Here is a 16,072-nt window from a genome sequence, read left to right as displayed (position 1 = left end):
GCTATGAATCGCAAACGACTCGACCGCACATAACAACAACAACAAATAATCCAATAACAATTTTATTTGTATAATATGTTTTCTAAGAAAGGCATCATTGCAACAAAGATACTTCATCCGCAGATGCTTTATTATATCATTCTTCCTAACTAACTGAGGTGGGGGGAAGGAGAAATTTAAGTAACTAACAAATAGTAACATTTTGGAATGAAATTATATTTGTATTGGATATTTTAAAAAATTGGAAAAGATCCTGTTTGAAATTTTATGTATATTTCTGTAAAATACATTTATAAATGCATGTGAATATAATGTAACTTACAATGTAAAGCTTTGTATGAAACATTAAAGAGAAACACAAACACACCCACTACTGTGGAGTCAGTTCCAACTCATGGCTTCTTCCTGTGGTACAGATTAGATTTTTCTTCGTTGTAATCTTTTCTGAGAGCTGATTTCTAGACATTTCTTTTGCAGTCCTTCTAGCCAGATTCAGTGAGCCATCCTTTCGATTAATACTGCTGCCAGGTCAATTATGATTTAGAGTAGTCCCTCAGGTGTCAGGGGCTGCTCCCCTTACAAAGAGGAGACCGCCAGCCCACTGCGGTAGAGTGAGTTGATTTGGACTGCTGGAGGTGAGCAGGCTTGGTTAGCAGTGGAATGTCTGTGCACTGGGCTGCCAGAGTTGAATGCTGTTTTCACCTTCCAGGGACCTGCTTACAAAGATACTGGCAGGCCATTATTTTGACATGGTAATAATGATTAGTCTTTTCTGGTGGCAGGACTGTGATTTCTTTTTCCTTTATTGTATTTCTAAATTTTCAATATGAAATCACACTCACTGATGTTGTCACATCATAACTGACTCATCGCTGACCTTCCAAGATGATTTTGAGAGACTGTAAATTACATGGGAAGATATAACCCATCTTTTCCCTCGGAGCAACTGGTGGGTTCAAACTGACAGGCATTGCCTTTGGCCTCACAGTGCAACTCACTGAGCTTCCTTATTGTTTCTAGTAGTAGTCATAGTAGTAATTAAAGACGAATAAGCTAACCTTTGTTCTAGCAGTAACATTACAACCATATTTGTGTGCAAAAAAAAAGAAAGATGACAAGATGCACTGTGTGGCAGAAAGGTGAGTGGGAATGAGCAGACTTAAACATTTCCCAGAAAATCTCTCAGACTGTCCAGTTCAAAACCAGATTTTCTGTAAACCTCAGTGGGCATTATGCAGACATTGGCGAACGAGGAGCTAGCCTCTTGATTGAGGCCTGGAAATCAGCCTAAAGTGGTATTTTGTCTGAATTTCATGTTCAGTGTGTACTGTTTATCTTTGGAGGATTTTTAAATGAGTAGCTCTTTGTTGATATGCAGTGCTTACAGTAAAATGCTGACAAGTAAATAAATACATTCTGTGTGAAAGGAGTGATTCTTTGGAATTTCTTCAAAATGATGTATCTTTTGAAGGTTTGGTTTTGGTGTTTATGTCGGGGATTATTTTTGTGGTTTGCTAATAACCTGGTTTTGCTTTCATAGGAAATATTTTTGGTACTGTTTTTAAATGGCGTTTGTAAAGTAATTACTGATTTAATCTTTCCATATTTTACATTTTAAATTATTCTCTTTTTAATGAATCTGTATTTAATTAAGCTCTTATTCTTGTATCTCAGCTGTCCAGACTACGCTCAAGTTTACATATAGTGAAAAATACCCAGATGAAGTTCCGTTTTATGAAATATTCTCCCAGGAAAATCTAGCAGATGGTGACATATCAGATATTTTAAAATTATTAGCATCACAGGTAAGGAAAGAACATTTTATGTCTTCTAGTAGAATTTTAAAATTTGACTTGAATTGGCCTTAAGTTAATACATTAATTTCAAGGATCAGGAAATCCTTTCACATGTGTATACCTGGTACTTTTTAAATAGAACCAGTACTGTGCTGTTACTGATCTGTTTCTTTTCATCCTGACTATTTCTTTCACCTCTTCCCTCCTTGTTCCTGATTATTTCTTATTGGTTTCTTTTTTCCTTTTTAAAAGAACAAATCATTCTTCAGTACTTCCTTGAAAAGGAGGATATTAAGAGAATTAGCTTTCTTAATCAGTGTGTGACTGAGAACAGCATTATTGCTTGGAAATGATATTTCCTCCTTGTTTTGAAGGAAAGCGTAGCTTTCATAGTTGCTGTGAAGATGTGTGTTTCTGTTAATTTTCAGTGCCCTCCTCAGTGCACTGTATGCAATCTCTTTTTTCCTTTCTTCTAATGAAAGCTTCTGGGAATTTTAACTTTTTCCTGGTCTTCTGAATTTTTTTTCAATTAAAAACAAAAAGGCTAATTATAAAGTAATTTGCAAATTGGGCAGCAGACACAGCGTTTTTATATTCTTTGCAGAAGCTCTCACCATAGTGCTCTTCTATAGTTTTTGATGATGTGCCTTTTAGTTGTTCTGCTTTCATTTTCTGTAGTGGAGACTAAGGATGTCAGAAATTAATGTGTTTCATTTCTGGGAAATTTTTACATGCATATTGGTCATTTACTCTGCAATTTCTATTTATTTTGTGTTAGGTTGCCTCTATACCTTAGAAAAATAAGTATATAATCCAAAGACTGCTGTTTTTCTGAACATGGGTGTTATTAAAAAACATTTAGAGCTATTATAAAATGAAAAACAACATAAAATTTATCAGTTAAGAATTTGGGCTGATCTTGGAACCTGTTCATATGTCACGTACTATGAAATTATAATTCTAACACCATTTGACTCAGCACATTCCATTTTAAAACCTTATAGAGAACCTGGAAAGGTCATGCTATATGAACTCACACTTTAAATTATTAAGTCTGAATGAATTTTTTATGTATTTAATACTTTATTTATATTCCAACTCCTTCTATTCCAAAAGACAATTTTTATTACTTTCTGGCATTGATCACAAGATTAAATGCTTTCAGGGAATATTTGTGCTTTTTTCTCCATTAATTTTCAATTAAAAAGTAGTGAAGCTAAAAAACTCAGAAAATCATGAAAAAAGATAAAGATTACTTTTAATCTCTCAACCAGTTATAAATTACCTTTATGAACATTTTGGTCTGGTTTTATCATAGGCTGTTATTCTTACCCATTCTGTCAAGTCAGAACCAACCTATAGCTTATTCTCTAGCGAGGTTTCAGATGCAGTAAATCATATGAAAAGAGATGGCTCGTGCTCCTGTGGAGCAGCTGGTGGATTCAAACCACGTACCTTTTGGTTGACAGTGCATTTCTTTACCACTAGATCACCAGGACTCTCATTATTCATTTGCCTTGTCATTCTGGTCAAGCATTTATAACTTTTTGTCATGGACGAGTATATTATTGACATCTTTGTATTTTAAAACAACATGTAAATTCACATATTCTTTTAAAAACAGCTGAAATTTTTTCTCATATTTGGCTGATTTTTTACTATCATTTCCTTAAACACATTCCTATTTGTAAGTTCTTAGTGCAAGAACTCTCTTGAATCCTTAGTACCTGGCACGTAGTAGACACTCATATTTTTGAATAACTGGAAAGAATGCATAACTTACTAGTTTACTGGTGCAAAGTCTCTGGAAACAGAATAGCTAGAGTCTAGGTTATGTATAATTAGGAATGTCACATACTCTGACCTGTCAGCTTAATCTGCAGCTTCGTTGCACTAATTTCTTTTCTATGCACACACCCTCTTGATACTCGTTTGCTGACATCTACTAGCAGTAGATGTTTTCATGTGAGAAGGAATTGATGAAGAAGTGAGAATAATATGTAATTTTCATTTTTAAATGAATTTAAAATAAATTAATAATGATTTTAAAAATTATTAAACCAGAAAATCCAGTGAGTTGATGTTGACAAAATTCTGACTTCTAAATCTCACCACATAAATTTTGAGTTGTCTCTTTTTCAGTTGAATGGGCCTGTTTTTCTGTTGGAATTTTAATGCTCTAAATCACTATATGGACTGAATGTTTTAGGTAGGAATCTATCATTTTAGAATATTTTGGGTAGAATTGTTATTATGCTTTGTTAAGTACCAGGCATTGTTCTGTGACCTTTACTGTCACAAATTTTACACTCTAGTGAGGAATATGGACTAGCAAAGTAGAAATCATCTCTGTGTGTGAAAAATGCTATTCTGGACTATTTTATGTAAGGATGTAAATTTGAGACATTATAAACTGAGATTAGAAGGAAGAGTTCACCAGGCAAAAAAGAGAGTTGGAAGCATTTGAGGGTAGAGAAATGAAAGAGAAAAATCATACGTTTGTCCTGGAATTTCTAGTTATACTGAATTACTTGAGCTTTTTGAGGTAGCTGATGACAAGTAATAGGACTGAAAGAATCTTGAAAAATGCTTAGATCAGTTTCATGTTTTTTAAAAAAAATTCTCTTCCATTTTGGTTGTGTGATTGATGCATGTGTATGTTTGAGAATCTGAAGGTTATTGGTAGAGATAAGACCATTATGGTCTAAAAAGACCAGTTAAGAGTTTCCAGTAGTATTCAAGCAACAGGTGATAATGTCCTGAGCACGGATAAGACAATAGAGAAGAAATAAAGAATTTAAATGATAATTATGAATTGATAAGAGATGCTATTTTTGTTGTTGCTAGGTGCCAACAAGTCTATTACAACTCAGAGCAACCTATGAACAACAGAGCTAAAGTTTGCCTAGTTCTGTTCCAGCCTTGCATCTCTGATAGGCTTGAGCCCATTGTTACAGCCAGTGAATATGTCGCCAGTCTATCTAGTTGGGGGTCTTCCTTAATGTCCCAGCATGATGTCATTTTCCAAGGACTGGCCCCCCGAACAACATGCACAAAATATGTGAGATGAAATTTCACCGTTTTTGACTCTAAGGAGTATGCTGATTTTACTTCCTCCAAGGTAGATTTATTTGTTCTTTTGTCAATTAAATATCTCTCAAAATTCAGTACTTTTCTCCAACACCACAACTTAGAGACAGAGATTCTTCTGTCATCTTTATGGTCCAATTTTCAAATTGGAAGACAATTGAAAAGACCATGGCATGGCTCAGGCACACCTTATTGTTTAAACTGACATTGCGGTCTTCAGCACTTTGGCGAGGGAGCAGATTTTCTGAATGTTACACATCTTTTGAGTTTTGGCTGCTGTTGTTTTTAGGTACAGTAGCATCTACCAAGACCCATACGGTTCTAAACTTTGTCCTTTCCTGTGCCATCTTCATCATCTCTGACATACTTGAGCCCATTGCTGCAGTTATTTTGTAATCTGTCCTGTTAAGTATCTTCTTATCTTTGACTGACCTGTACAAGCATGATGTCCCTTTACAAGGAGTAGCCCCTCCTACCAACCTGTCCAAAGTAGGTGAGATGAAGCTTCACTATCCTCACCTCTAAAGAGCACTCTGGCTGCAATTTTTCCAAGACAGACTTGTTTGTTCTTTGGTAGTCTATGCAATATTCAGTACTCTTGTCCAGCACCACAGTTCAAAGGCATTGATGATTCTTCTGTCGTTCTTGTTCACTCCCAACTTTCAGATGCATTGAAAGTAGTTGAAAATACCATGGTTTTCATCACGTAGGCCTTAGTCTTTAACCTGACATCATTGCTCTTCACCTTGGAGGGGTCCTCAATAGCAGATACTCCTAATGCAATATATCTTTTGATTGCTTGATAGCTTTTGCCATAGGTATTGAGTGTGGATCCATGTAAAATGAAATTGTTGACAACTCCAGTCTTTTCTCCATGTATCATGGTGCTGCCTGTTCATTTGTTCAGAGTTGCAGATGTTTGTTTTTTTGATGTTGAAGCTGTTGTCTTTGATTTTCTGCGGCAAGTGTTTTAAGTCTTCTTCACTTTGAGCTAATGGGATGAGAATCCTCAGGCTTGGAGGGTGGCTGTGTTTCTCTGAGGTAGATAACCTGTCAGTAGATTTTGAGAGAAGATTATTCTTTGAAGGTTGAGTGCCTGGGAGATAACCGTATGATTATGCCCAGAAGTCAGTTTTTCTATGAGTGTGGCTCTTGACAGGTTTGTTTAGAGTCATAGATTTGGGAATCTTACAGTAGAAAGTGCTTTGGTGATCTCATGTGTAAGGAATTGTGCTGCCACCCCAAAGGCCAGTGATTAAAGGCCACTGACTGCTCTGTGATGGACATTTCCTGTTTGTGTGCTGTATAGTCTCTGAAAAGCCTCTAGTTGGTTTGCTGTGAATTGGTTCAGACTTGTTGACAGTGAATTGTTTTTGTTGTTATTTCATAGACAAGATGAAGTACCCAGTCAAATGCTGCTGAGAGCAGCCTTGTCAAAGAAGTACTTAAAATCATTGCCTTGCTAAATTTTATTTTATATATATATATATTTGCTCCTAGTAGTAAGATTCAGGCTAATGTATTTTGAAGTTATTTTTGTCTACTTCTTTGAATTCTGTCTGTGAAGAAACAAGATATGTTACCTTATATTGTTCTGTCTTCAACTTCTGCCATCTTCTAAGGAAACTTTAGAATTACAACCCTTTCATCAGTTTGAGCTACACTTATATTTATTATTGAACCACATGCATATGAAAAAAAGTAAAGATATATTATAAAAGTACTTAAGTTCTTTAATATTATGTCAGATGAGGAAATCACTTTGACTTCAATGTCCAGATCATTTTCATAGCTCAGAAGGAACTATATAATACGAAGAATATATTATGTTTTCTATGTTGTTGTTATGTTATATAACTGGATTGGTTCCTGCAGTGGTTTTCCAGAGGTTGCAAATGACAAGGGAGGAAATTGTCTTTCTCCCAAAGAGCAGCTAGCCAATTTTAATCCAGTGCCTTTGGGTTGGCAATACAACTCCTTAGACTAGGCCATCAGAACTCTCTGAAAACATTTTAGAGAGTGAATATTACTAGTTATTGTTGGAAAAGATTTACTGAATTCTACCTTTATATATTATTATCAAGCAAAATTTACTGAAATACTGTTATAAGTTAAAAAGTCAGAGACAATATGCACATATTCTTCACTTATTGATATACTTCAGTTCCACAGACATTGGCATTATGCAAAAATAGAAGATGACCATGTGAGATAACAGACTGAGGATGACTGTATTATTATATAACTGCCAGATATCATCATTATATAACTTCTAAACAAGCCACGGAGAATCATGGTTCACTCAAGTTGATGCATAACTTTAACAGTCATAAGCAGTGTTACTCTTGCTTCAAACCCATGTATGTTGCTGTTATATGTATGTAATTAGTATGCAAATTAGTTGGATAGTAATTCTTTTTATATGTATAGAATGTTTGATAATTAGATAGTTGGTAAGTGAGGAATGAGTATATCATTATGCCTAACATTGGTGACCAAGCCAAGTGCTTATCTTCAAAACTTAAGACTGATGGTTCAGATCCAAAAAAGACCACAGAAGGAAGATCAAACAGCCAGCTTCCATAAAGATTATAGCCAAGTAAACTCTATCAGTGAAGTCACAATGAGTCAAAGTCAATACAGCAGTCTCTAACATTCTCTCTCTCTCTCTCTCCATACAAACACACACACCCCCCACTCCCATTGAATTGATTACAGTGTCTGATCCTGTAAGTCTTTAATGGAGGAGACTGCCCGTCTTTCTTTCTTCTTTGGAATCTCTTGTAGATTTGAATCACTGACTTTACACTTAGCAACCTGACCTGTTAAAAACTATGCCATCACGGCCTGTGTGAACTAAGTTAGCAATCATATTGTGAATATGTGGAATTTAGTGATTACATATAAACATTTTAAGAATACGTTCTTGTTATTTTTCTGAGAACTTGTCATTTTGTCACACAGGCAGAAGAAAACCTTGGTATGGTAATGATCTTTACTTTAGTGTCAGCTGTGCAAGAAAAATTAAATGAAATAGTAGACCAGATAAAAACTAGAAGGGAAGAAGAAAAGAAACAAAAAGAAAAAGAAGCAGAAGAAGCTGAAAAGGTATAATTTTTATTTTCTCCTGTTTTTGACATTTTAATTTTTCCCCCCAGGAATCACAAAAAATCAAAACTCTTAACAAAATTTTGCTAATTTACTAGAGTAAATCTTAGAAGTCTCTAGAGTTAGCCAATTGCAAAGCATGAAAAGTGTTAGTAAATGATTCAGGAAAAGCACAACATAGAAATATCAGATAGAAATTATTTATGGTACAGATGAACAAATTAAAAGCCCTAACCAAAGTAATTTAAATGTTGACTAATATTTCTGAAGGTCATTCAAAAATGGCTGGAACAGTACATAGGTAAGGAATTGCCAGAAGTTCAAGCGTGATTTAGAAGAGGCTGTGGTACCATATATCATTACTAATGTCAGATGGATCCTAGCTGAAAGTAGGGAATACCAGAGGAATGTATTTATGCTTTCTTGACTGTACAAAGGCATTAGACTATGTGGATCATGACAAGTTGTGGCTGACATTGGGAAAAATTAGAATCCCAGAGCACTTGATTGTGCTCATGAGGAACCTGTACCTGGACTAAGAGGCTGTTGTGCCAACAGAACAGGGGAGTACTGCATGGTTTGGAATTGGGAAGGGAGAGTGTCAGGGATGTATTCTGTCTCCATGCCTGTTCAGTCTATATGTTATTGTTGTTAAATGCTGTTGAGTCGTAGGCGACTCATAGCGACCCTATGAACGAAAGTCCTCCACAGTTGCGTGACTTTCATCCTCTCTCCAGGCTCATAGGGTTTCCCGGAGGCAAGCTATTTACGGAAATGGATGCCACTCCTGCTTCCAAGCTTGTTTTAGCCAGGAAGTGCCACCAAACACTGTCCACCATGAGTAACCATTATCACATTTGACACATCAGTGTCACAGTGTTCAACTTCACAGCGACCACTCAGTCTATATGCTGAGTAAATTATCCAGAAAGCTAGACTAAGAAGAGGAGTGTGGCATCAGGATTGGAGGGAAACTCATCAATAACCTGCATTATGCAGATGACACAACCTTGGTTGCTGAAAGTGAGGGGGATTTGAAGCTCTTGTCAAAAAATGCAGCCTTTAGTATGGATTGCATCTCAGTATCAAGAAAACAAAGATTCTTACCACTAGACCAATGTCATTATGGATGGAGAGGATATTGAAACTGTCAGCAGCTTTATCTTGCTTGGATCCACAATTAACACCCTTGGTACAAGGAGTCAGGAAATAAGGAGACACATTGCAATGGGAAAATCTGTAATTAGGGACCTTTCCAGATTGTTGAGGAGTAGTGAGTTCAGTTTGAAGACTAAGGTGCATCTGATTCAGGCCATGGTCTGAATCATGGTTGCTAGCTATGCATTTGAGACCTGGACAATGAATAAAGATGACAGAAAAAGAATGCTTTTGATCTGTGGTGTTGGAAAAGAGCACTGGACATTTATTTCATGGGTGGCCAAGAAAATAGATAATATCTTGGAGAGGGTGCAGCCAGAGTGCTCTTTGGAAGCAAGGATGAGGCTTCACCTAACATACCTTGGACATATTGCTAAGAGGTTTTATTCCTTGGAAAAGGACATGATGTTGGGAAGGGTGGAGGGCTGTCGAAGGAGAGGAAGACCCTTAACTAGGTGGATTCCGAAGGTGACTGCTATAGTGGGCTGTTGTTTGTCAGGAAGTGTGAGGATGGTGCAGGATAGGACTGGGTTCAGATCTTTTGTTCATAGGGTCACTATGAGTTGTACTTGACTCGATGGCACCTAACAACAGCAACAACAAAGAAAATGGAAATCTCAAATTCTAATTTGTTGTGAAATAGAAAAGCTGTGATATTAATAATGTAAATTAATATGTAGATAGAATACCACAGCATCTCAACAAGAAAAAGATTGCTAACCCAAATACAAAATTGGCAGAAGATATAAAAAGATTTTTCACCAAAGAGGATATTCAGATGGCTAACAAGCATTTGAGGAAATGTGAATTATCACTAGCCTTTAGAGAAAAATCAGTAAACTTTAAAGAGTTGCTGATCAAAACGAGATACCATCTCACCCCATCAACAACAGCAAAATTCAGCAGGTCACAATCAATCAGTGTTAGGTAGGATGCAGAGAGATTGGATCTCCTGAGTTGTTAGTGGGATTGTAAAACAGTCTAGCCACTATGGAAGACAGCTCAGCTTTTCTCCAAATAGGTGCAAACAGAAATCCCATTTAACCCAGCTGTTCCACTAATGAGAATGTACCCTAAGGAGATCAGAGCTAAAACACAACAGGCTTATGTATACCTATGTTTATTGCAACATTTACACTGTCAAAGAAATGTAAGCAGCCCAAGTCACCATCAACAAAGAATGAATAGAGAAATGGTAGTATGTTCATACAATGGAGTACTATACAGCATTAAAAATAATAAAGAACTCAACATTACACACTGAACAAGTCTAGAGGACATTATGCTGAGTAAAATAACTACGTCACAACAGAACAAATGCTGTATGAAAACACTAACTATAGGAGGGGTTTTAGGGACACAGTGGGCAGAAATAGATTTTACAGACAATGAACACTCAGGGATTAAAGTAAAGGAAGATCAACCTGGAAAGAAAAGATGAACAGACAATATATGTATTGCAGTTAGCAACTGAACATACATCAAATGGGGAGGGGGAAGGAAGGAAAGTGGAGGGTAAAGGAGGATGAAGAACAAAAAAAGTGCTAGGGCCAGAAAGATTAGTTGATGGATGGATGAGGTGAAGGGAAAATCAAGATATGGTGAGGATTTGACGAGACATTGTGATAAATGACATTGATCAGTTGTAAATTATAAATGCATATGAATGATTGAAAATCAATTTAAAAAAGAAAAAATTAATATGTAGGCACAATATGTCAGTATTGGCAACAACAGCTTTTTTTCATCTCTTTGAATAGGAAAACATTACGTATTACCTTTAATTTTTGTAATAAAAATTAAAAAATGCATTAACTTCCAAAGTAAGTTACCAAAATCAATAGGAGTAGCAATGCCAACAGAAAGCATAGTAAATACTCATAATTTGAAACATTATTTTTCCATTTCTCCTGAACCAGTTATGTTCATTTGCCTGAAAAAGATCAGCTTTTATTTTTAATTGTTCTCTCGGAACTTACATCTTTTTTTTGTGGTGGTTTTTTGTATTTCTCCAAAGCAACTCTTTCATGGCACTCCTGTTACAATTGAAAATTTCTTAAGTTGGAAAGCCAAGTTTGATGCAGAACTCTTGGAAATTAAAAAGAAACGGATGAAAGAAGAGGAACAAGCAGGAAAAAATAAGTTAACAGGTATGGCATCTTCCCTCCTTCCTCTGGGATTCTTTGGACAGGCTTCTAGTGAAGTAGTGCGTGTAAGAGAAACTTAGAAAATAAATCTACATTTTGATATTTGATATTTCTTCACAAAAACGGGTAATTAATTTTCCTCGCTATCTTTGATAAAAGTGTTGAACTCCTAAGATAGAAGTAGCATAACACTCTCAGGATCATAAGCCTTCAGAGCAGTAGAGTCAAACCACTCTGTTTTTCTAGGACTATACAAAAGACTAAGTTTTCATTGGTCCTGTTTTAGTGCAGATGCATGTCTACAACTGTTTAGGTTATAAAGTTAGTGAAATTCACAGAAAAACACAGGCTTTTGGACTCTGCTTTCTTACTCTACTTTTTAAAGGGTCATAGAGGTGATGGAGTAATATGTCATTTGCATTAAACATGTTTATTTCTTTTAGGGAAACAGCTATTTGAAACAGATCATAATCTTGATACGTCTGATATACAGTTCTTGGAGGATGGTAAGATAATATTAGAATTCTATGTTTATATAATACACACTTTCATTTTAAACTCTTAAAATCAGAGTGATGACTCCTTAATATAAAATTTTTATCTAAGACTGCATTTTAAAGAATAAATTTCTAAAATCCATTATGAGTAATTGAAAATTACTGATCAGTTATTGATCAGTACAGTTTGTACTGAATGTAATTTATAACAGTGTTGGGTTTTAAAAAAAATTCTGATAACCCAGCAGCATCAGCAATAGCAACAGATAGAAAAATAATGCCACAGTAACCTCTCACCAGTACTCATTTGGGCCACTGTGATTGAGGTGATTGTGTTTCTGCAAATACTTAGATCTGTGATAAATACAATCAGTGGAGACGCTATATTCCACTGTCATGGTGCTTGTAAAAACTTCTGCATCTGGAGTTCTAGCGCATTTCTAACCAAAAAAGTAGTACCTCCCCTACTAGCCTTTCTTGTCCCATGTACTTTTCTTCTTTTCTCCCAGCTCTACTTCCTTCTTGCTGCTCACTCATTTATCTACAAGTAAATAGTTACTGTACTCCTTACTATTAGCTAAGCACTGACAATCTAGCAAAAAACAGTGTAGAAAGATCTCCCATTCTGGATGATAAACTTATGTGTGTTTCATAGATTAAGCCCCATATTCTGTCACATACCTAATAGCATGTCAGAGGTAAACACACCAATAACCTTCTCTTATATTCACTTTGCCAGCTGAGGAGCTAGTGTCTGACTCAAAGCCTTGCTCCTGGATTACTTCCTGGAGTAAGTGAAGAAGCCATGTGTATGTGGTCCACTGCTAAATTACGAGTCTTTCCTGACTCGTGACATTTTAAAAACTGTTTATGTTCTTGTATTCAATGTTACAGCAGCTCCAAGATTTTTATAGTGTACTTGTGTTACTTCATGCTCCAAGAACTACAAGGGAATGGCTTTAAAGAGCAAGAATTTATATTCTCCCAGTTCTGGAAGCTAACATTCAAATTGGGGGTTGTCTGTATTCATTCCTCCTGTGACACTCTTATTTCTTTTATCTCCCATCAATCCTTGGCATTTCTTTGTAGATAATCTTTCAACTGTGTGTCTCTGTATCTGTTTAGTTTTTTGTAGAACTCAAAAGTGATTCATTTTAGAATCCACCCCTGCACTAGCCTGAACTCATTAACACATCAAAAGAAAAATTCCATGTCCAAGTAGGGTCCTAATTATAGTTTAGAACTTCCATTTCTTTCAGAGGGCACAATTTAATCCATAGCATAGTCTTTTCAGAAATTCAATACCTAAACCTTGATGCATTTTAGCTAACAGATGCTGCTCTAGATGTGCTCACCAAGTTGTGCCAAGACATCTGGAGAACAACCACTTAGCCTACTCACTGGAAGAGATCTATATTTGTTCCCATTCCAAAGAAAGGTGACTCAACAGAGTGTGGAAATTATAGAACAATATCATTGATGCCACATGCAAATAAGATTCTGCTGAAGATAATCCAAAATTGACTAGAACAGCACATCAGCAGAAGTCCAGGCTGGGTTTAGAAGGGGTCGTGGTCCTAGGAATATTATAGCTAATGTTAAATGGATCTTAGCTGACAGCAGGGAATACCAAAGTAATGTCTGTGTTTCTTTGATAATGCAAAGGCTTTTGACTGTGTGGATCATAACAAACTGGCTGACTCTGAGACGAAGGGGAATCCCAGAACACTTGATCATGCTAATCAGAACCCTACACTTGGACCAAGAGGCAGTCGTCAGAACAGAGCAAGGAAACACTGCATGGTTCAAAATTGGGAAGGACATACGCCAGGGATGTGTCCTAGCTCCATACTTTTCAACCTATATGCAGAACAGATTATCTGGGAGGTTGGGCTATATGAGGAGAAGTGTGCTATCAGGGTTGATTTAAGATTCAGTAACAATCTGCTTTATGCAGATGACACAATCCTGCTTGCTAAAACTGAGGAAGACCTGAAGTGCTTGCTGCAGAGGGTCAAGGACTGCAGCCATCAATATGGATTAAGGCACTATATTAAGAAGACAAAGATTCTCACCACTGGGCGAATTGGCAGCATCAGGATGGATGATGAAGAGATTGAGATTGTTCACAGCTTTAGTTTGCTTGGCTCCGCAGTCAACACTCTTGGCACCAGCAGCCAGGAAATTAAAAGACATATTGCTATGGAAAAGTCTGCTGTTAGGGACCTCTCCAAAGTGCTGAAGAGCAATAATGTCACTCTGGAGACTAAGGTGTGCGAGATACAGGCCATGGTCTTTGGAATCACTTGTTATGCATCAGAGAACTGTACAATGACTAGGGAAGATAGAAGGAGAATTGATGCCTTTGAGCTGTCGTGCTGGAAAGAGTATTGAATGTTCCTTGGACTGCTAAGAAAATGAACAGGTTTATCTTGGAGAGGCTTAAACGAGGCTGCTCCTTGGAGGCAAGGATTCTGAGGCTTTGTCTGATATACTTTGGACATGTTATAAGGATGGACCAGTCTTTGGAGAGGGACGTCATGCTTGGGAGAGTGCAGGAGAGGAAGACCTTCTATGAGGTGGATTGATTCAGTGACTGGGGTAATTGAGGTGGGTGTGTGGGAGACAGTGAGATTTGCACAGGATAGAACAAAGGTGAGGGCTGCTGTACATAGGGTCGCTTTGAGTTGCAAGCGACTCAACAGCACATAACAACAACAACAACAAACCTTACAACATATCTTTTTCTATCTTCCTCTAGGAATTTTTTAAAAATTGTTTTTATTTCCTTTTTTACTGAGAGATCTAAGTTTGCCTTGCCCTTTTGAAGTTAGTATCCTCATTCATTACTGACTTCATTCCCTATTTAATGGATCAGTTATCTCCTCATACTCAGTAGTTACTAAAAGTTGCCTATAAAACCTATCTCTGAAATGCCTTCTTTCCTGTAGTGATTTGAGAGTTCGATCTTGTTTAACTAAAGATTTCCTGTAGGCTCTCAAATAATTTACCTACTTGATTTATCCTCCTTAGTCCTTCGATAGTCACTGCCATTTAAATGATAGGTATAAAATCAAAACTTAATCATGTTTTTTTCTCTCCTTAAAATCCTTTCATGGTTCTTGACTGTATGGAGGCAAAGGTTGACTAACAGAACTCTGAAAACGGCACTCTTATCGTTATCTTCAGATATTCTTCTACAAGAGTCCTGGATTCCAGTTAGAATTACTCAAGGTCTTAACTTTCCTGTCTTCCTTTGCATTACTCAGCCTAGAATTGCTTCATCCTGGACCCTTTATTTCTAGTGGATTACAATTTATCTTTAAGATAAATTTATCTTTGCTCAGTGAAGCCTTTCTACTTCTACCAGACAGAAGTAATTATTTTTTGGCCCAGGATTACAAAATGGTTTTTACTATTTAACTGTTATTAACATAAAAGCAAGAACCGTTCTCATCATCTTTCCATTAAATTGAATGCTTATGAGCTGTGGCTAGCATGAGAGGTAGGGAAGATCTAAAAAATTCATGATTTAAGAGTGCTCTAGTACCTTACCTTTATTTACATCAGACAAACTAAAGAGTACAGGTGTTTAATGCATATTAATTCAGAGCCCATGTACTGGTTCCTAGTTGGCTTACACATTTAGAATCTTGGTAAGGCATATAACTGGTTTTCAGGAAACTAATAGAAAGTATAGTTAGTTCAGTTTGAATCTATAAATGAAATAAAATTTGTTCTAGAAAGCTTGATTTTATGACTGGATTTTTAGACCTTGAGATGAAGCCTGAAGTTATTCTAGAATGTCTCAGTCTCTGCTGACCGAGACAACAGATAGAGCATTTTTAATTTGCAGTTGTACTTTGATATTTTATCATTTACACCTCATGAGTACATTTGAAAGTTTCTGTTTCATGTTGTCAGTGAATTAAATCTTTTATTCCTGCATAAGAATTAAGATAAATTCTCTTTCCCTTTTGTAGCTGGAAATAACGTGGAAGTTGATGAGTCTTTGTTCCAAGAAATGGATGACTTGGAGCTGGAGGATGATGAGGATGATCCGGACTACAATCCTGCCGACCCAGAGAGTGACTTGACCGACTAATGGACTGCCCCCATCTGTGGGGTGGTGTGACTGCCACAGCATCTGTGGCTGTGCTGAGAGGGTTGCATTTTCCTTCCTTTTTTTTTTTCTAAGAAAAAAGAATTTTCAGGAGAATATTCTTCTGATAGCTTTCATCATTGAACTTAATAAACTGACCTTAAAATTTCAGAT

At 36.5% G+C, this 16,072-nt stretch overlaps 1 protein-coding gene across 2 annotated transcripts in view; it reads left to right on the top strand.

Annotated features, from left to right (window-relative positions):
- The window catches only part of RWDD1 (RWD domain containing 1), a 38,958-nt gene extending 22,886 nt beyond the window's left edge, over positions 1-16,072 (top strand). For both annotated transcript variants that reach the window (XM_006879013.1, XM_006879014.1), the window contains 5 exons: positions 1,675-1,805; positions 7,851-7,994; positions 11,170-11,302; positions 11,743-11,805; positions 15,780-16,072. In XM_006879013.1, coding sequence (XP_006879075.1) covers positions 1,675-1,805; positions 7,851-7,994; positions 11,170-11,302; positions 11,743-11,805; positions 15,780-15,901 — 593 coding nt within the window. In that variant the 3' untranslated portion in view covers positions 15,902-16,072. The remainder of the gene's footprint in view (positions 1-1,674; positions 1,806-7,850; positions 7,995-11,169; positions 11,303-11,742; positions 11,806-15,779) is intronic.

Source organism: Elephantulus edwardii, unplaced genomic scaffold (genome assembly GCF_000299155.1).
Source record: "Elephantulus edwardii isolate Elephantulus edwardi_28Jun2011 unplaced genomic scaffold, EleEdw1.0 scaffold00002, whole genome shotgun sequence".
NCBI classification, from domain to species: domain Eukaryota; kingdom Metazoa; phylum Chordata; class Mammalia; order Macroscelidea; family Macroscelididae; genus Elephantulus; species Elephantulus edwardii.
The sequence above is the reverse complement of the archived record's forward strand: the minus strand, read 5'-3'. Positions and strand labels throughout refer to the sequence as shown.